This window comes from Chlorocebus sabaeus, chromosome 20 (assembly GCF_047675955.1).
Source record: "Chlorocebus sabaeus isolate Y175 chromosome 20, mChlSab1.0.hap1, whole genome shotgun sequence".
NCBI lineage: Eukaryota > Metazoa > Chordata > Mammalia > Primates > Cercopithecidae > Chlorocebus > Chlorocebus sabaeus.
Window position 1 is genome coordinate 16,362,263 of NC_132923.1, and position 21,940 is coordinate 16,384,202.

Consider the following 21,940-nt stretch of genomic DNA (forward strand, 5'->3'; position numbering starts at 1 on the left):
TCAGGTCCTGCTTGTCCAGACACAGAGAGGACTGAGGAAACCAATATTGTGGTGACCAGCTATGAGGCTTAATCTTCATAACTCATAGCCCAATGTCCTCTTACCAAGCTGTTGTCCTATCTCACCCACAGCTCAGCCAATCCAGTAGGTCTTCCTTCCCGACCCCGATCACTGACCCGTCAATCAAGATAGCCCTCCCATCCAAGGAAGCGGCCATTTCCCCTCCCACTCCACCCAGGCCAACTGCTATCCCACAGGTTACTCTCTTCTTCATTCTAAGGCAAGCTATTCCAAAGACTAAAAATGCCTAAGATTCTGTCTTAAAAGCTTATCTGCATAGTGATCTTCAAAAGCAAACATGAATTTCTCAAGGAACAGAAACACCCTTAGCCCCTGCCCTTTTCTCCATAGCATCATTCTCTGTCCCACAAAGCTGGAGCTGGGAAAGGCCTTTCTCTGGGAGAGGTATGACCTGGAGATGGTCTGCTTCAGAGCCACCTCAGGGATCTTGTTTAAAAATGCATATTTTGCCAGGCAAAGTGGCTCATGCCTATAACGCCAACAACTGCGGAGGCTGAGGTGGGAGGATCTAAAGGCCAGGAGTTTGAGACCAGCCTAGAAAACATAGTGCCAGCCCTTTGGGTTTTTTTTTTTTTTTTTTTTTGAGATAGAGTCTTGCTCTGTCACCTAGGCCACAGTACAGTGGCGCAATCTTGTCTCACTGCAACCTCCGCCTCCTGGGTTCAAGCAATTCTCCTGCCTCAGCCTCCCAAGTAGCTCAGACTACAGGCGCGTACCACCACACCCGCTAATTTTTGTATTTTTTTAAGTAGAGATGGGGTTTCACTGTGTCGGCCAGGCTGGTCTCAAACTCTTGACCTCAAGCCCTCCCTCTGCCTTGGCTTCCCAAAGTGCCGGGATTACAGGCATGAGCCACTGTGACCTGCCAAAATTTTTTTTTTTTAATTATCTGGGCCTGGTGTCCCATGCCTGTGGTCCCAGCTGCTCAGGAGGCTGAGCCAGAAGGCATCACTTGAGCCCAAGAGTTGGTGGCTTCAGCGCTATGATGGTGACACTGCACTCCAGCCTGAGCAACAGGGCAAGACCTGTTTCTAAAATAAATAAATAAATTTAAAAAAATGCAAATATCCACCCCAGCCCCACCCTCTAACCCCACCTTCCCCCACATTACTAAATCGGAATCCCTAGGGTGAGGCATGGAATCTACATTTTAAACCAGCTCCCAAGGTGATTGTTCCGCAGCATTCCACGTCAGAGTTTGAGAGAGCCTCTGATTTATTCCGGCCCTCTTTCTTTACAGAGAAGGAAAGCAGAAAGCAGGCACCAGAGAGGTGAAATGAGCTTGTCCAAGGTCACAGGTTGTTAAGGTGACCAGAGCTGGAGGAAACCCCATCTCTCTCGCTGACTAGAACAGCGCCAGCTAGGAAGAGCCTGGAATAGCGACCGACTGGCAGGCCAAACCGTCCCCTGCCCCTGCCCCTGCCCTGGAGAAGCGGGCCCCTGCACTCACCCGCTTGTAGATGTCCTCCCGGCTGGCCTCATACTTCTGTTGCATGCGCTCCTCCAGGAAGTAGATGCGCAGCTTGAGGCTGAAGTTCTCCTTCTTCAGGTCATTGAGGTGCTGGGACAGAGTGCGATATCCATTAGACATGATGGGCAACCCATGGGGAGGAGCGTGCCCGATTGCCCCCTCAACCCAGGAACATGGTGCAGCTGCACCGCAGCATGAAGCCAGCCGGCTGGGACGCTGCTGAGGCTGCGGACCGAGAGGCTGGGGCTATGGCGACATGGCCCCTATTGCTGGAGCTCTCTCCGGGACTCAGGACTGGGCTCACTGCTCTGGGTACTGGAGCGCAGCACACTTTCCTTTTTTACCTCAGGGAGATATTTGTGGAATCCCTGACAGAGGAACATGCTGCGTGAACTCAGACACAAGTGGTGTAACCCGACTCCAAGCCAGGACTCTGCTGTCACCCTCATGGAGCCTCCCAGGCCCAACTGTAGGCAGTGAACAGCTTCTCGGAAAGGAGAGAATGACCCCCAAGAGCTTCCAGGAAAGGCAGAGGGGAGTAATTCAAGGTGACAGTGAGGTTGCAAAGAAGAGAAGGAAATAAAGGGTGGGGAGGGGGTGTTTAAGTGACTTGCGGCTGATTTGGACTATAAGACCAAAAGGAGTGTGGCCAGAAGCAAGAAATAAGGTTGCTATAGAAAAGACCACATGTACATAAAATGGCCCACAAAATGGTAACCACATGTCAAATATCCCCTTTCTGTCCAGTGCAAATCTCAAAGAGCTTCTAACCAGAGGAGTCTCAATTTCCTTTGATAATCCAGAGCTCACCTCTAATGAGTTCCTTTGCAATTTTCAGCCCCAAGCTTTTCGAGCTCTGAGGCAGTTCAATTAATAGCCTTTATTGCCATGAGCCATCCCCCAAAACACACCATAGCTACCCACAAAGAAACAGCAAATCTTCTAGCTCAGTGGAATCTTTGCAGACTTCTGTTAACCAGTTACAAAGTTCAGAAAGAGGCAGGGTCAAGGGATCCTCCCTCCATGGAAGAAGGGATGGGCAGAAGAGAGTGTGGGAGGATGACAAAGAGGGAGCCGTCATCCTGGAGCCCAAAGATTTCAGGCAGTCACTGGTTCTTAACTCTGGCACCTGCCAAGTGGAGCCGGGCACTCATCACAGATCTTGCTCCTAAAGTAATTTAAGATCCTTGAGTGACAGCTGCAACATTAGCAGGAAGTATTATTTATACCACATTACACTGAAGGTGATGGGAGACAATCCCACAGCACAGATACCAAACACGGGTTCTTGGTGGCAATAATATCAGGTTGAAAAAAAATATATTAACATCCAAGGTAAAGGAAACTAAAAAATTTACACTTAATTCAAGCCCTCATTTCCTCCCCAACCTACCTGCTTTTCAGTCTTCCAAATCCTTCCCAAACCTTCATAATCATTCCAGTCAATAACTCCTGAGTACCCACCAGGTAGGACATTGGGCATGAGGGATATATAGATCAAGAAAGTCCCAACTCTGAAAGAGCTACGTGGCCATACAGCTGGTCATGACATGTTAAGATATGTGTTTTACATTATGATCCCCCAAACCTGTGCTTTTCAACTTTTACATGTTACATTGCAATCTAGTACATATGCATACACTCTTAATTGAAGTAAGTATTTCAAAAAGTAATTATCACCATCACTCCGTGTGATGTACCCTGTTATTTCCTATTTCTTTTTCTGGGAGTGACCCACCAGATGGATTTCATGACCCACTAAGAAGTTTCAGCCTAAGTTTGAAAAACGTTGACTCCGGGGGAGCCCGTAAGAAAGGGTAGTCAGTTCTTACTGGGGTGATCAGAGAAAGCTGCATTAGGAGTTGAATTTGCACTTTGCCTTGAAAGATAGAAAATGTTTCAGTGGATAAAGTGGCCTCAGGAGGGCATAATTAGAGCGAAGCATTTTCCCAAATAGATTTAGATTATAAATAGGCAAAATAGGCTAGCCAGAATATTTACCATTTGAAAAAACAAAACTACACATTTAAAATTCATTTAACTATTTTCACTAAATCTGAATTATTAGAATAAGAGAATGCCAATTAGGCTTAGTTAGAGACAGTGAAGAAAAAAGTCTAAGTTAAAACAACTCAAAATAACCTTTCCCATTCCCAGTTCTCTTACTAAATAGCTATGTTATCGACCATAGGCGTGCACTTCTCTAGAGGCCTAACTGTTCTCACTTTAAAATTGGTGATTTTTCTTTTTTCTTTTTTTTTTTTTTTGAGATGGAGTCTCACTCTGTCACCCAGGCTGGAGTGTAGTGGTGCAATCTCAGCTCACTGCAACCTCCGCCTCCCGGGTTCAAGCCATTCTGCTTCAGCCTCCTGAGTAACTGGGACTACAGGTGCCCGCCACCATGCCCGGCTAATTTTTCGTAGTTTTAGTAGAGACGGGGTTTCACCGTGTTAGCCAGGATGGTCTCGATCTCCTGACCTTGTGATCCTCCCACCTCGGCCTCCCAAAGTGCTGAGATTACAGGCATGAGCCACTGCGCCTGGCCAAAATTAGTGATTTTTAAGGCCCTTTCCTGGTCTAAGCTCTGCAAGGTGATAACCCAGTTATTATCACCTCCATTTTGCTCAAAGGAAGCCAGACTGCTAGAGTCTAGATTAGTGTTTAATCATGCTTTGGCTGTCTACTTAGATTCCTTTATCAGGTAAGATAATTTCAAATAAGTTTTACAGGAAGTAAAACTGCATATGAATCCATGCATAAGGGTATTCTTATGCATTCTAGATTTCTGTTGGACATTTATGCCTCTTTCCTCTGTGATATCTTGTTCTTCTATCTCTCTGGCTCCTTTTTCAATGTTTTTTGCCAGCTCCTGAAAGTGGGTATTTAAATAATGGTAAGTCCTTAGCCTTCTACTTTTTCCTTCTACATTTTTCTGTTCACACTTTTTTTTTTCCATGGAGGTTTTATCCACTTTTAGGGCTATACTTTCACCTTTGAAACAACTCCCAAATCTCCAACCACGTCTTCTCACCCAAGATCTAGCCCTACATATTCAACTCTTTGCTTAGATCATTCAACTTGAATGTTCCCAAATTCCACCCAAGCAAAGCCTTTCCTGTTACCCTAGCCTGAAAAGACTTCTTCCTCTTTTGAACTCTAAGGCAGATATTAACGTTCGACAAGTGTTCATCTGCTGCCTTATGATGTGGCTTTTGTTATCTTGAAGGTTATTTACATCTTTTAGAGTTATGTGACTTTTTGTGTGTTTGATCTTTCCAACTAGTCTGAAGCTGCCCCAGGAAAAAGTCAATGACTAATATGTCTTCATAAACTCCTACAGCTTCCATAACAACCTGAGACCTCTCCAGCAGCGTTCATCCCATTGTGCTGCCACAGCCTGTTTACAACGACCTCAACCCAGCTAGAGTGTTCTGAGGGCTGACAAGGCATATTTTGTGTCCTTGTATTCTTACTGCGTAATATTCAGGAAGCACTCCCTAAATATTTGTGGAATAAATGAATAGGTAAGTATTCCATAAATATCGTATGTTTTGCTTTGTTATATATGGCCTGGCTCATCTCATAGATTTCCAATACTATGAAAAAAGTTTATTTTAATAGTCCCAAAGAAACTATGTTTGGTAGAACACCTAGAATAGGAAAGAAAAGGACGTTTTGTTCACTTAAATTTCTAAGTTTATATGCCCACCCTGATCTTTTCCCTGAACTCCAATTGATATCTGACTTCCTAGTAGAAATCTCTGCTTGAATTTAGACTTCACATACTTGTGATATCTGAAACTGAATGCCTGATCTTTCCCGGTAAACATGCTCCTCCCTCACTACATGTTTTTTCAATTTGTAACAAGTCAATATTTTCAGATTTTTTGGCCTAAACCTTTGAATCATTCTTGATTCATTCTGTCTCCTACATATCATCTGTCTGCAAATCTTATTATATATACTATATATAATAGTATATATATAAATAACATATATGGTAGTACGTATATGGTGTAGCTGTTGTATTATGTATATAATATACATTATACTATATTATATATACTATCATACTACTATATATATATTTTATATATATGTTATACTACCGCTACTGCCACTGGTATTTCTACCACCCTGATCCACAGTACTGCCATCTTTTCCTTACACGACCTGAATAGCCCCTTAACTGGTGTTCCTGCTCCCACTCTTGTTCCCTTATAGTCTATTCTCAGCACAGCAGCCACAGTGACCCTTTTAAAATCCGTCGGATTACTCCTCTGCTGGAGAGCACCCCTGGCTTCCCATCTAACACAGAGTGAAAGGTGATGTCCCTTCACCAGACTGCAAGGCCTGAGGCCCTACACCCTCTTCTCGCCTCTCCTCTTACTTCCTCTACTTCTTCCTACCACTCTCCCCCTGCTCTCTGCTCCAGCCACACTGTTTCTCTTTGTTGTCTCTCAAAAACAGGAAGCAAGAGAAGGTTTCTTTTTCGATGCCTTTGAACTTGTTGACCCTTCTGCCTGGCTGCTTTTTCTCTAGGTAGATGCAGGATTCTCTCCTCACCTTCTTCATCTTTGATTGAATGTCACCTTCTCAGTGAAGTGAATACTCTATTTAGGCACCCCGTGCCTCATCCCAGCTCTCGGATTCCCCCTTCATTGTTTTTTATTCCGTAGCCCTATCACCTTCTAAAATACTACATGTACTTATTTGTTTTGTTTCTTGTCTGTCTCTCCCCACCAGCATGTAAACTTCCTGAGAAAAAGGGGCTGTTTTCTTGGTTTGTTCACTGCTGTGTCACCAGTGCCCTGCTGTGTCACCAGTGCCCAGAATGGTGCCTGGTACATGGCAGGTGCACAATAAATATTTGTTGAATTAAAGAATGGATAAGTAATTAACCTGCCGATTTATTTCTCATTGGATTAATATGACTTAATCTATACACAAGATTATGTAGATGTTTTAGGATAGAAAAGCACACCTAATAGCATTCCTCCTTATAAAAAGATTATAAGTAAAAGAAATTATTCTAACAGACTCATTTTAATATACCATGCAGAATCTGGACTTTCTACAACAGTTCTGAACAAATATGAACAAACACATATGACAAAATATAAAGGACAATATGAACTATACAAATAGTAAAAACTGGGTCATGCGCGGTGGCACACGCCTGTAATCCCAGCACTTTGGGAGGTCCAGATGAGTGGATCACATGAGGTCAGGAGTTCAAGACCAGCCTGGCCGACATGGTGAAATCCTGTCTCTACTAAAAATACAAATATTAGCTGGGCATGGTGGCACGTGCCTGTAGTCCCAGCTACTCAGCAGGCTGAGGCATGAGGATTGCTTCAATCTGGAAGGTGGAGGCTGCAGTGAGCAGAGATCATGCCATTGCACTCCAGCCTGGGCAGCAGAACAAGACTCTGTCTCAAAGGATGAGTCGAGCTTGGAAAGGCACAAGGCAGTCCAGGCAGGTGGAACATGAGCAAAAGTTCAGTGTCCACCAGGCCAAAGCAAAGGGCACATACTGTCCTGAAATAGGACACAGAGATGAGGGGAAATAAAAAGCCGTTTCAGGGAGATCTTGAAAGTCAGGGTGAGGAGCCTGGAGTTTGCCCCTCCAGGATCCTGGCTCTCAATCTGGAGAAGAGTTAGGGGAAGGGAAGTGGTGGGGAGAAGGGCAGTGGGGGTGGGGAGGGTCAGGAACTGCTGACTGGAAAGATTATTTTCTTTGTGTATTGCTTAGGTTTCGTCTTACTTCTTTCCTTGCAGCTTTAACAAACATCAGTGCTGCATGTGGAAACTTGGAAAAGAAATTAAAAAAAGCTTTACCAAACAAAAACACACATACCTGAGATGCACACGCAACCTACTAGCTCACAGCATACAGGCCTGTGTGTTGATAACCTCTGCATTGCTTAGGAAATAAAACACTGCAGATTCTTGAGCAAGGGGTTGTGCTTCTACCTTTGTTCTTGCTTTTTCTCATAGTACATCTAATATCTTTACTTTGGTCTCAAAATGTTTCTTGCAAACCTTAATGGCTCTTCCCTTCTTTTTCCTTAATTTCTTCATTCTACCCCTGGAATAACGTCCTAGTCCAGACTAGAAATACGACATAAATAAAGACTCAATCGATACCAACAGTAGGAGGAGGATTACCACCCAGCTGTTGCCTGTCATGCCCCATTAACACAACCAACTGTCAAGTCTGCCTTTAAAAAAACCCAGCTTGACATTTGCTTAATCATACTCAGACCCCCCAGATCGCTCATCTAATGAATGCACTTGAAAACATATTAATTTTTTACCAATCTTTCTCCTAAAAATAAAGCTTCACTAACAAAAAATGATTAATCATCTTAATCGACAAATTATTCTCAAATATAATAAAACTTACACAATTTTAACTCTACTAATTTGGTATCTGTGGATAATTTTTATCTTTATCTTCCTTGAACATAAAAATATTTTAAGGCCAGGCGTGGTGGCTCACGCCTATAATCCCAGCACTTCGGGAGGCCGAGGCGGGTGGATCATGAGGTCAGGAGATCGAGACCATCCTGGCTAACACGGTGAAACCCCGTGTCTACTTAAAATACAAAAAATTAGCCGGGTGTGGTGGTGGCAGGCACCTGTAGTCCCAGCAGTAGCTGAGACAGGAGAATGGCGTGAACCCGGGAGGCGGAGCTTGCAGTGAGCCGAGATCACACCACTACACTCCAGCCTGGACAACAGAGCAAGACTCTGTCTTACAAAAAAAAAAGAAAGAAAGAAAGAAAGAAAAGAAAAATATTTTAAAAATAAGTTAATATGGCAAACAGAAGAACAGAAGAGAAGTGCTTTAAGTAACCCTTGACACTTTACATCTGTTTACACATAGACAATAAATACGATCACTATTATACATATTTATCTAGGTTGGGTAGCATGGAATTGTGAAAAGAGCAATAGCTTTGAGCTAAGAAGAGCAATGTTCAAATCCCAGCTCTCCTTTTTTCTCATTGAGTCATTTTTTTTTTTTTTTTTTTTTGAGACGGAGTCTCGCTCTGTCGCCCAGGCTGGAGTGCAGTGGTGCGATCTCAGCTCACTGCAAGCTCCGCCTCCCGGGTTCATGCCATTCTCCTGCCTCAGACTCCTGAGTAGCTGGGAGTACAGGTGCCACCACCACGCCCGGCTAATTTTTTGTATTTTTAGTAGAGACGAGGTTTCACTGAGTTAGCCAGGATGATCTCGATCTCCTGACCTTGTGATCCGCCCGCCTCGGCCTCCCAAAGTGCTGGGATTACAGGCATGCTCATTGAGTCATTTTGAGGAAACTACTTAATAGTCAACTATAGGAAGGCAGTCAGAAGACTGGGATGTGGGCAGGATGCTAAGAAGGTTGCAATTGTATCTGTAATGCTCACTTTTGTTTCTTCACCTGAGACAAATAAACTAAAAATAATGTTTGCCACCATTTAGATACTCAATACATGGACAAGTGTTTAATTATTCTTTGAATATTCCTGTTGTTTGTAAAACAGCTTATAATTTTTAAAAAACTATTTTAAAGGGAATGAAAGTAGGAATTACAGGGAGGCAGTTATCAATTAGATATAAGGATAAATTCTCTAGTAAAGTTAGATGTAATAAAGATATTGCCACACTCTATCCATATGTCTATACATCAGATTTTTAGTGAGCACATACATCATAAGACAGAATAAACTTCCTGTCACAAAAGGGGCTTGACCAAAACTAAAGAATCACCTGTCAGGGATACTGTTAAAAGATTTCCCACATCAGCTAGGAGTTAGATCTAGAGGGCTTTTAAGACCTTTGGCCATCCTGAAATTCTGTGCTCAAAACACATTTTCTCATAGGAACACTCCTAGCAAAGGCCAGTGAGACAGCTATTACTTTCTGAAGAATTTCAGAATGCCCACAGGCTCTCCTGTAGCCCTAAAAGGTAATGAGAGTCTACCTGTTGAGACTGAGAGCTCTGGCTGCCTTGTGCTACAGAAGCGGTAAGTGCATGTAAAAGACACCATATTTCTAAGACAAAAGCAGTAACAATGACTCAAAGATGATGCCCAATAGGTGATTTAACCTATAACTTTACTAATTGTCATATTTTCAAAACAGCCCTATGGGAAGGGTACACAAATGTCTTGGGAGTATTTCCTGCTTTTTAGCATCCAGGGAACTACAACCAGGAGCTCAACTTATTTTGGATTGGGGATGGGGATAGACAAGAAGAGATGGGGCAGGAAGAAGAGAGGGCTGGTTCATTTTACATACACATATTTTATTTATAATACATCTATGTGTCTGAGCGTCTCTATGCTGTTCTCATAAAATCTGAATTGTACAGATAAAAAGTTTAATTCCTGGCTGTTTTGAATGACTTGGCCCTGTATTACGAAGTTAATCAGATACCATTATACCGTCTTCACAACAACAATCATCTACATTGGATTTGACAATGTACCAAGCACTTCCATGTGTATTATTTCATTTATCTTTACCACAACCTTTGAAGTAGGAGATATGATGATCCCCATTTTACTGCCTAGGACAGAGAGACATCAGGAGGTTAACTGAGTTGTTCACTGAGAAAGTGGAGGAGCACAGACTGTAACTCCAGCATTTTGACTCCATACTGCATACACATCAGGGCCTTAATCATGAGGCTGTATGACCCTTCTGAGCCTGGGATTCACTTGCAGCTGATAAGGTATTCCCTCTTCTACCTCAGGCCCCCTGTAACTTTTCAAAAAGTATCCTTCACTGTAAATAATCTTCCTGGTGACCCTAAAGGATCTGACCACCGATCTATCTTAAAAAAAATTGTTTTCTTCATTTTCAAGATGAATAAACTAAAGTTGGCTCTCAAAAGGTTAAACAAAGAGTTACCGTACGACCTAGCAATTCCTTTCCTAGTTATATACACAAGAAAATTGAAAACATATGGCCACATGAAATCTTGTATACAAATGTTCATAGCAGCATTATTCGTAATAGCCAAAATTGGAAGTATCTCAAATGTCCTTCAACTGATGAACGGATAAACAATATTTAGCATATCCAAATCATAGAACATTACTCAGCCGTAAAAAGGAATGAAGTACTGATACACGCTTCAACATAAATGACCTTGACAACATTATACGATAAGGTGAAAGAAGCCAGATACAAAAGGTCACGTACTGTATAATTCCATTTATATGAAATGTCCAGAATAGGCAAATCCAGGGAGAAAGTAGATTAGTGGTTTCTGGGAACCAGGGAGAGGGAAAATGGGAAGTGAGTGTTAACGGGTATGAGGTTTCCTACTGGAGTGAGAAGCACATACTGGAATTAGACAGTGGTGATGGTTGCACAACTCTGTGAATATACTAAAATCATAGAATTGTACGATTTAAGAAGGTGAGCTGTATAGAGTGTTCATCGTTTCAATAAAGCTTTGTTTTTAAAAGAAGACAAAGAGATAAACCAAAGCTGAGAGAAGTAACTAACCCAATCCTTTATCTTTTAAAAGAGATTATTTTTAATGATAAAGATTCAGTTAAAGTCAAATTTGATTCAATTCAGTTAAAGGTAAATGGCTGAGAATGAATCACGTCTAAATATTCTGTATACCACTCCTACCTATATTATACGGTCTTAAAAGAAGGGTCAGACGAAGTATCTATCCTCTAAGTGGCTCTCAATACTGAATACTCACAGATTATTAAGTTTTATAAAAAGGTAAAGTTTTGTGATAACCCTCAGATAAAACAGAAACATATGATCTAATATATAAGTATTAGGCTGTTCTGAAAAATATATATAACTTTCACACACCACATTCTACCATGGAAAATGTCAGCCAGAGCCAACCAACATGGTGTTTCCTTTTTTTTTTTTTTTTTTTTTGAGACGGAGTTTCGCTCTTGTTTCCCAGGCTGGAGTACAATGGCGCGATCTCAGCTCACTGCAACCTCCGCCTCCCAGGTTCAAGCAATTCTCCTGCCTCAGCCTCCCAAGTGCATGCCTGGGATTACAGGCATGCACCACCACGCCTGGATAATTTTGTATTTTTAGTAGAGATGGGGGTTTCTCCATGTTGAGGCTGGTCTCGAACTCCTGACCTCAGGTGATCCGTCCGCCTTGGCCTCCCAAAGTGCTGGGATTACAGGCGTGAGCCACCGCACCTGGATCAACATGGTGTTTCTACCCTTGTCTCAGAAGCCAACTACTGATACCTGCTTCAGAAAGCTGACTATGAATTCCACAAAGTCCTGCTTTTTTCTTTTGGATTATACCATAAACAAACAAGTCACCTTTCTAAAACTCTGTTTCTGAAATTTTAACAAAATTCCTGAAGTTCCAGAGTCTCTTAAATCCTAAAATATTAATAATACCGTTCAACTTTTTTTCCCCTAACACTCGGAAGCATACTGATACCCATCCTGTACACAGCCTTTTCTTGAAATAACTGGCCTGATAACAAGAGCACTAATGACAGAGCTATTGCATCAGGTTGATTAATAAACCCTGTCTTAGGCAGCCTCATCATGCGGATAAAGAACAGGAGTCAAGATAATGTTCCTGCTGCCTTCCCCAACACAGATACACACCCACACCACCCCCAATCCTGGAATAACCAGGTGTTATCTTCATCATCGCACTAGAGCACTGTAAACCATATCAAAACAAAACAAATAACAACTTCCCTGGCCACCAAAAATAAAGATAGCCCAGCCAGAAATAGTGCTGCCAGAGGCTGTTAAATGAGCTGCAAGGCAGGAATGATAGTTGAGCTGCAGTGATGCTGGGGCCTCCCAAGGATTACCAGACTCCAAACTAGATTCTCCATCACTTTGGCCCAATCAGCATCAACACGACTTGGTGTTTGTTCACAATTGGTTCAACTCAGATTATTTGCTAAGCTTCTGGAATTCAGAAAGAATGACTTATGGTCTCACCTTTTTCTCTAGATTTTAAATAATCCTTTCTCCATTTCTTTTCTAGGAGTGAAGGCAATTTTGAAGCCATGACTAGGACTTGCTCTGGTCACAAGAGCTAAGAGTTGCTGGGTACGGTGGCTCATACCTGTAATCCCAACACTTTGAGAGGCCAAGGCAGGAGGATTGCTTGAGGCCAGGAGCTTGAAACCAGCCTGGGTAACATAGTGAGACCCTTGTCTCTACAAAAAATAAAAAAACAGGCCAGGCGCAGTGGCACTTTGGGAGGCCAAGGCGGGTGGATCACCTGAGGTCAGGAGTTCAAGACCAGCCTGATCAACATGGAGAAACCCCATCTCTACTAAAAATACAAAATTAGACAGTGTGGTGGCACATGCCTGCTATCCCAGCTACTCAGGAGGCTGAGGCAGGAGAATCGCTTGAACCTGAAAGGCGGAGGCTGCGGTGAGCCGAGATCGCGCCATTGCACCCCAGCCTGAGCAACAAGAGTGAAACTCCATCTCAAATAAATAAATAAATAAATAAAACAAAGTTTAAAAAAATCAAAGTTAGCCAGGCATGATGGTATGTTCTTGTAGTCCCAGCTATTCAGGAGGCTGAGGTGGGGGATCTCTTGAACCCGGGAAGTCAAGGCTGCAGTGAGCCAAGATTGTGCCACTGCCCTCAAGCCTGGATGACAGAGCAAGACCATGTCTCAAAAAAAAAAAAAAAAGAAAAGAAACAAAGAGTCAAGAGTCCACAGTGACATCATGAATGCCCGTGGCTGCAACAATAATGCTTTGACCAGAAGTAGGGGGATAAGGGAAAAGACACAGCCAACATGAACCCCAATTGACCCTCCCTTGCTCCATCTATGACAGAAAGCCTCCTATTTCTGAATTCACCAGGCTCATGCTCCCTCCAGGACTTTGCATGGGGAGCAGCATTAGCCTAGAATGTCACTTCTCTTTAATTCCCACCCAGCTCTCACTTAACTAATCCCAACTCACCCATAGGATCTAAGTCAGAAATTACCTACTGAAAGAAACCTATCTGGCCCTAATGCCTGGGCAAGGGCTCCTCCTGAATGCTTCCACAGCACTGCGGACCTACTCTTATTGTGGCCCATTTCACAGTATATAGGGATTATCTGTTTGACTGTCTCCCCAGTAGATTTGGAGTTCCTTAATAACAGGAAGAATCTTCTTTACTTTTCTTCCAAAAACAGAAATCGCTTTACTGTTTTTTGGTTTGTGTTGCTGTTGCTTCACTGGTCATAAAAGTAGTACATGTGCCTGTTCCAGTTGCTCTCTTTCTCAGTGGAGGGCATAACCTAGTTGTTGCCCAAGCGAGAAAACTTGACATCATTTATTCATCCAAAACAAACAAAAAAGAAGAAAAGAAAAGGGACATGCCTACTATATACCAGGCATTATGCTAATCACTGTATCTAGCAGTGAAAAGACAACCACTGTCCCTGCTATGGTGAGCTCATGTTCTAACAGAAAAGGCAGACTTTGAACAAATAACTCATGTTATTGAAGAGAGAGGTGAAGGTAGTCTGGAAGTTTATGACAAGGTGACAGTGGGTAGGATGTGAGTGAAGAGATGAATGGGTGGTCAGTCATCTTTGGGTTTCTTCAGCCTCACTGGTTCTCCATCCAATCAATGGCTTAGCCCTATACATTGTGCCTCTGAAATCTCTTTCACCTGTCCATTTCTCTAATTTTTATACTGGCATCTCCACCAATGTTTGCCTGGAATGCTGCAACAGCCTCCTAACTGTTTTCTCTGCCTCTAGACTACTCCTCCTAGGCAGAGTCCATACAGAAGCCAAAAGGATCTTTCTAAGAGGAACATCCGATCATGTCGCCTCTCTGACTAAAAGCTTTCAGCAGTTCTCTTGAGCTCAGATAAAATGTGAAAGCCTTTACATAACTTGCAAGACTCTGTACGATGACTCCTCTCTCTTTTCTCCGGTTTCAATTCTCTGCATTCCTTACATCCCATGCTCTAGGAATACTGATTATGGTTCTTTCTCTCCTCTGGATCTTGATTCAAGCTATTTCCTATGCAAGGAACATTCTTCATTCTCACACTCCCACCCCCTTATTAGTGGCTAATTCTTATTCCTTCTTCAGGTCCCTGGTTAGAGGCAGTTTCCTCTAGGAAACTTTCCCTGAATCCCCCAACCTCTTCAGATTGAGTAAGTGCCCAGCTATATTTTCCATAGCACTCTTTACTTCTATTACAATAATAATTACATTCTCGTGGAATTTGCTAATCTGTAAACTCTATGAAGGCAGGAACCATGTTTGCCTATTCAGTATTGTATCTGCAATGCTTAAGGCGTGCTGCACATATTAAAAGTCTTAGAATATTTTCTCAGTGAATAGATAATTAAAATAATTATAATACTCAAAGTTTTAAAGAAGGCAATAGGCTAATTCCATCATCCAGACATAATCAATATCAATATTTTGGTATGTATCTTTCCAGACATTTCCATCTTTTCTCCCTCAAAAATGAGATCTTATTTTTTTGTAATATTTAGTCAAATTGTTGTTGCTGTTGTTTTGTTTAATCTCAAATTTGTTATAATGGACATCCTCCCAAGTCAGTACATTGCTCTATAATGTTCTATTGTATACATATTCCACACTTGAAATAATCCTCACCTTGAGTACTAATACTATATTGGTATAAAGAATACTGAAATAAACACTCATCCTTGAACATACATTTTCTTTTCTTTTCTTTCTTTTTTTTTTTTTTTTTTTTTTGAGACAGAGTCTAGCTCTATCACCCAGGCTAGAGTACAGTGGCAATCTTGGCTCACTGCAACTTCTGCCCCTGGGTTCAAGCAATTCTCCTGCCTCAGCCTCCTGAGTAGCTGGGATTACAGGAGTCCACCACCATGCCCAGCTAACTTTTGTATTTTTAGGAGAGACAGTGTTTCACCATATTGGCCACGCTGGTCTTGAACTCCTGACCTCAGGTGATCCACCTGCCTCAGCCTCCCAGAGTGCTGGAATTACAGGCGTAAGCCTCCACACCCAGCCGAAAATACATATTTTCATACATTCATCCTTGATCATTGTGCAACTAACAGGTAGAACATGGCCTGGCACACAGGACACACTCATAAGTGGATGAGTGGATTAACAAACAAATGAATAAGGGGGTCAGCTATCAATAGGCATAATAAAATTGTGACTAAGAGTTCAGGCATTAGAACCAGTACACTTATGTCCAAATGCCAGCTCCAGCACTTTCCATCAATTACTAGTGTTTTCCTAGCTCCAGTGTCTCTCTCTTTACAAATGAAGACAATGGTTGTACCAACCTCAAAAGACTATTAGGAGAACTGAATAAGATAATAAGGTCAAGTGCATTCTCAGAACTTGGCACACTGTAAGCACTTACAAATATTAATTGGTATCATGATCTTTGTTGTTATTTTTTAAATTTAGTATTGGAATGGAAATTATCATTAGAATGGAAACTTTGCAAAGTCCACAGAAAGCAAGATAGGGCTTCTCTTCGATCAATGGAGAAGAGAAGAAAACAAGTTCTAATGAGGAGACAGAAAGCAGATAATTTAAAATTACAAAAAGAATTATTCTAATTCAAGTGCTACATTCTCTGTGAAAGTGATTGCTCTCTTTTCTGTGTTGGTAATCATACCTTTCAGAATGTTCAGGGTTGTCCAACTTTTGTAATTTCATTCTTTTTGATAAAGTTTCTTTATTAATTGTATAACCAAATGTAAGCTAATATTTACAACTTTGAAAAGTTTACACACACACATACGCGCGCATGCAAATTAGAAAAAAAAGTTCTAGTATTTAAGATTTATTTATTTATTTGAGACAGAATCTTGCTTTGTAGCCCAGGCTAGAGTGCAGGGCTTGATCTCAGCTCACTGCAACCTCTGCCTTCTGGGTTCAAGCGCTTCTCCTCCCTCAGCCTCCTGAGTAACTGGGATTACAGGTGCATGCCACCACGCCTGGCTAATTTTTGTATTTTTAATGGAGATGGGGTTTCACCATGTTAGCCAGGCTGGTCTCAAATGCCTGACCTCAGGTGATTCGCTCGCCTCAGCCTCCCAAAGTGCTGGGATTACAGGCATGATCACCACGCCTGGCCATATTTAAGTTTTAAAAACATACGTTAGTTTGGCAAGTACTCCCATCTTGAAATATCTCTTTCAATATTGCCTTAGATGTTATTTAAATTAAATCTTGTATAATTTAAATTTTTTATGCCCCAATCAGATGGTACATTCTTTGAGAATGGAATCTCATGTCCATCTTTGTATCTTCTAGGCACTCAGAAGCATTCCTTTTACTCTGTAGTTCTTAAGAAAAAAGTAGTTGATTTGATTCATAACTTTGGTAATGTTGCTTAGGAATGAAAACTTTGCACAGAAAGTCTGTGGAATGACTGTGTGTGGAAGACCCCTCTTTCCCTTTTTAAACATGAGATTGAAAAGGGAAAACAAACTGCACTTGTGATTGCTGAAAGTTTAATAGTTACCCCCTGCCTCCTAATAACTTTTTGCATGTCTTAAGATACCCATGAAAATAAAACCAGTATGTTTGGGACACTGTGGTTTGGAAGAATGAATGCATTTTTTTAAAATAAAAATGCACTTTACCAGTAGCATTCATTTTCCAAGGTTGTAATTAGAGAGAAACACTCAAGAAGCACCAAAACTGTGGAACATAAAGAGGGCAGTGACAGGACCTCAGTTAACCTAAATTAGCACAGGTTACCCAGAGCTCCAGAAACTCCCCGAAATGAAAAGCCTTTTGCTTTTAGCACTTTTTTTTTTTCTTTTTTCCCCCCAACGACTTCAAGATCCAAGTGGAAAAGTTCGCCAGGATGGGTGGGACCTGAACAGGCTGACTCACTGCGGTTAGATTCAGACTGCCAGGGAAAGCTGCAGAGTACAGTTAGGCAAACACTACAGCTGGTTTTGATGATGTTTTCTTGTTAAAGACAACATTATTAGAAAAATGTGTAAACAGGACAGGGCAGTGGAGGCTCCCTCTTGATTGTATAGCCAAAGGCTCCCACCCTTCTGTGGCTTTTCTGTACCGTCTGCCATGTTGATTCTATGTAAAAAAACCCAACTGCAGGCATTCCACCAATGTAATGCTCTCCTTCTCTGAGAGTTCTTTCATTTCCCCAAGAACTTTGGAATCACGGGAGTTATAGTGGCTCCGTTACTTTATTCTTATATAACTTTGGGCAAGTTATTTGAACCTTGATCTCTTCACTAGTATAATGGTTGTAAAAATATCTATCTCATAAGTTAGGAAAATGAACTGAAAATACACTAAATTAAATATGTTAAATATCTAGAAAAGTGCCTGGTGTATAATGAGCACTCAGATAGTAGTTATTGTTATTAGCTACTATCGTGATCTTAACAAATCCTGTCAAATATGATTTCAGAAAGACTCTGTTTCTCTCCTGTCCTTTTCATTTTCAGTTTTATCATTCCATTCAAAGTGGAAAAGAGGCCAGGCGCGTAGTTTGCGCCTGAAATTCCAGCACTTTGGAGGCCAAGGAGGGCGGACCACTTGAGGCCAGGATTTGGAGACCAGCCTGGCCAACTTAGCGAAACTCTGTCTCTACTAAAAATACAAAAAATTAGCCGGGTGTGGTGGCAGACTGAGGCAGGAGAATCGCTTGAATCTGGGAGGCAGAGGTTGCAATGGAGCTGAGATTGCGCCTCTGCACTCCAGCCTGGGCGACACAGCGAGACTCCGTCTCGAAAAAAATGAACAATAAAAAAATAAAATAAAGTGGAAAAGAAATGTACATTTCTTGACTTCCTGGTTTCCCATCCTACCCAATCAATGAACACACCAATACCCTCCTTAAAAATATTCAACTTATTGTGAATACCAAGTAGAGGCAGAAGAAATACAAACCCAATAGGATATCTAATTTTTAATACTTTTCAGCTAGTTTAGTTGATGAATATTTACTGAGTACTTACTATGTACTATATTATGCTATATTCTAGAGACTAGAAAAGAATGAGCAAGAGGTTTTTCTGCCCTCAAGGAGCTAGAGTCTTGGTATATATCCTGGGATTAGAGAATAAGAGAAGGCATCTTAAAATTAAAAAATAAATAAATTGGCCGGGCGCGGTGGCTCAAGCCTGTAATCCCAGCACTTTGGGAGGCCGAGACGGGGGGATCACGAGGTCAGGAGATCGAGACCATCCTGGCTAACACGGTGAAACCCCGTCTCTACTAAAAAATACAAAAAACTAGCCGGGCGAGGTGGCGGGCGCCTGTAGTCCCAGGTACTCGGGAGGCTGAGGCAGGAGAATGGCGTAAACCCAGGAGGCGGAGCTTGCAGTGAGCTGAGATCTGGCCACTGCACTCCAGCCTGGGCCACAAAGCGAGACTCCGTCTCAAAAAATAAATAAATAAATAAATAAATAAATAAATAAATAAATAAATAAATAAATTTAAAAAGGCACCTGAGCTGAATCTTGAAGGATGAGTAAGCTTTAACCAAATAAACAATAGGAGAGAAAAGGTTTTCCAGGCAGAGAGAACAGCAGGTACAAAGAAATGAAAGTATGAAATAGCTTTGAATTGCAAGCAGTTCAGAATTAATAGAGTAAAAATCATGTAATAGAGAATATTGGAAGACAAAAGTGGATTTACAGTTTACCTAGAGAGGCAGGAGTCTGGTAGAATTTTAATATGCATCAATCTAAATAGGAGGAACTAGTGATTCCATTTCCAAATAAGCCAACACCTTCATTAGCACCAAACTTTTCACCAGCTGAGTTCCCCAACATAGGAAATACCCACTATCTTTAGGTCATAAAGACATAAGGTGTTTTCAGGCTCAATCATGAGTCACTGGGCAAGTTCCTTTGTTATTCTTTTTGCCATTAGTTCATCATTTGTAAATGGGAATAATAATAATGACTTTTCTTTTTTATTATATTTGAAGTTCCGGGATACATGTGCAGAACATGCAGGTTTGTTACACAGGTATATGTGTGCCATGTTGGTTTGCTGCACCCATCAACTCATCATCTATATTAGGCATTTCTCCTAATATTATCCCTCCCCTTGCCCCATACCCCCTGACAGGCCCTGGGGTGTGATGTTCTCCTCCCTGTGTCCATGTGATCTCATTGTTCAACTCCCACTTATGAGTGAGAACATGTGGTGTTTGGTTTTCTGTTTCTGTGTTAGTTTGCTGAGAATGATGGTTTCCAGCTTCATCCATGTCCCTGCAAAGGACATGAACTCATTCTTTTTATGGCTGCATAGTATTCCATGGTGTATATGTGCCACATTTTCTTTATCCAGTCTATCATCGATGGGCATTTGGGTTGGTTCCAAGTCTTTGCTATTGTGAATAGTGCTGCAATGCACATATGTGTGCATGTGTCTTCATAGTAGATTGATTTATAATCCTTTGGGTATATACCTAGTAATGGCATTGCTGGGTCAAATGGCATTTCTAGTTCTAGGTCCTTGAGGAATTGTCACACTCTTTCACAATGGTTGAACTAATTTACACTTCCACCAACAGTGTAAAAGTGTTCCTATGTGTTCACATCCTCTCCAGCATCTGTTGTTTCCTGACTTTTTAATGATTGCCATTCTAACTGGTAATCATGCCTTTTCACAGGGTTGTTGTAAATGAGATAATGCTGTCACATACTTAGAACCATATTTGCCACGTAGAAAGTGATCATCAAATGCTAGCCAGTATTATGCATGTGCTGCTCCAGTCTCACTCATCCCAGCGATACTGCAACTGGGTGCTGTGATCAGTGAGAAAGCATATGGCAAGGGATTTTTCTCAACACATCATTGTGGCCATTTGTAGGTAAAAATTATTTCTGACCCAATAACCTGTTCAGATTTATGATCATGGTACATAAACTTACGGCCCTGAAAAAGTCAAAATTTCTGTGAGTCCTAGTTCCCTCTCTTAGAAAAATGGGGAGATTGATGCTTGTTCCATGTCTTGTAAAGACAAAATAAGATGACTTATGAGATACACTTAACCCACTGCTCAAGTCTACAGAGCTGAAAAGAATAAAGATCCCTTCATCGGTGGATTCTCTGAGTGGGGAAAAGCCCCTACACAACGAAGTTGGCAAGGTTGGGAAATTAATTAAATCACTCACTCATTCAAAAATACAAATGAAGCATATATGCTAAGCAATGCCCTCCTTTCATCATGGAAAATAATACCTATTGATCTCAACCTGACAAACATACAATTGGAGTTTGTATACACATACAACCATGCTGTTGGTTGTGGGTGGAGAACGAAAGAAAAGAAACACTGTTGTTTGTGTGAAATGTTGCCTTCTTTGTCCCTTTTTTCTGCACCAACATAAATGATAATTGTCATTTTCACTTGTTAATTGACTAATTATGTTTTGGTTCCATAATGTGCCAGTATTTGCATTTTAAGTCTGTTATTTCTTTCCCTGCAATCAAAGGGCCTTTTTTCTCTAGAATTTCCTACATCAGCAAACATTTTAGAGGTAGCCACATTACTGAACAATTACAATTACTTTCGACAAATTAAGTACCTTTAATATTACTTCTCTCCTGTTCTAACTCTCCTTTCCTTACCTCTCTATAGCCCAGTCTCTTATTTGCTCAATCCATGAACATACCTCTCTTCCTTCCCCCAAATTTCACCTCTATCTGGAATATTATACTCTACTTCTCTGACTAGTAAAATCTAACTCAGCTTTGGAGACCGTGCTCAATGTGCAGCTCCCAGGAGAAATGTCCTCTGGTAAGAGGCCTTTCCCTATTCCTTTAATAAAAGTAGACATTTTCTTTCAAGACCTCAGAGTGCACTGTCCTTATCTCTATAAAAGCACTTGCCATCCTATATTGTAATTAATGCAATGTCTGTACTTCCAAATAGATTATAACTATCTAAGGGTAGGAACTAAAGTATCTCATTTAATGTGATCATGTGTTTGTTGCACGGATAAATGAAATAAGAAGGGATTCCTGGCTGCTCCTTCCAGGCCCGTATCCCTTTGTCTTTAAACTCTGGAGGAGTCGACCCTACTCTGGCAAAAAACATTTAGCATGTCCCTTCCTCTCTCTGAGTACTGCTACCCGTCCTATATCCCAAGGCTACTGAATGCATATTTTAAACTTTACAGAAAATACCATGTTATTTAGTATTTTACCATTTTTAGGGTGGGGCATTGGAATGTGTTCGTATCTCTCCTATATTTTTTCTAACCAATGTTTTCTCTAATTTTTAAACCCTTTCATGGAAGCTTTTTGTATTTTAGGTGCTGTCATTCAGAGTCCACAGGATGGATGAATGGATATAAAAATGAACAAACGTGGCCAGGCACGGTGGCTCACGCCTGTAATCCCAGCACTTTGGAGGCCGAGGCGGGCGGATCACG

The 21,940-nt window shown here is 41.5% G+C and overlaps 1 protein-coding gene across 25 annotated transcripts in view; it reads right to left on the reverse strand.

The window, feature by feature from the left end:
- LOC103224084 (myomegalin) overlaps positions 1-21,940 on the reverse strand; it is a 219,153-nt gene that overhangs the window by 140,606 nt on the left and 56,607 nt on the right. For all 25 annotated transcript variants that reach the window (XM_073008038.1, XM_037997367.2, XM_037997368.2 and 22 more), the window contains exon 4: positions 1,532-1,642. In XM_073008038.1, coding sequence (XP_072864139.1) covers positions 1,532-1,642 — 111 coding nt within the window. The remainder of the gene's footprint in view (positions 1-1,531; positions 1,643-21,940) is intronic.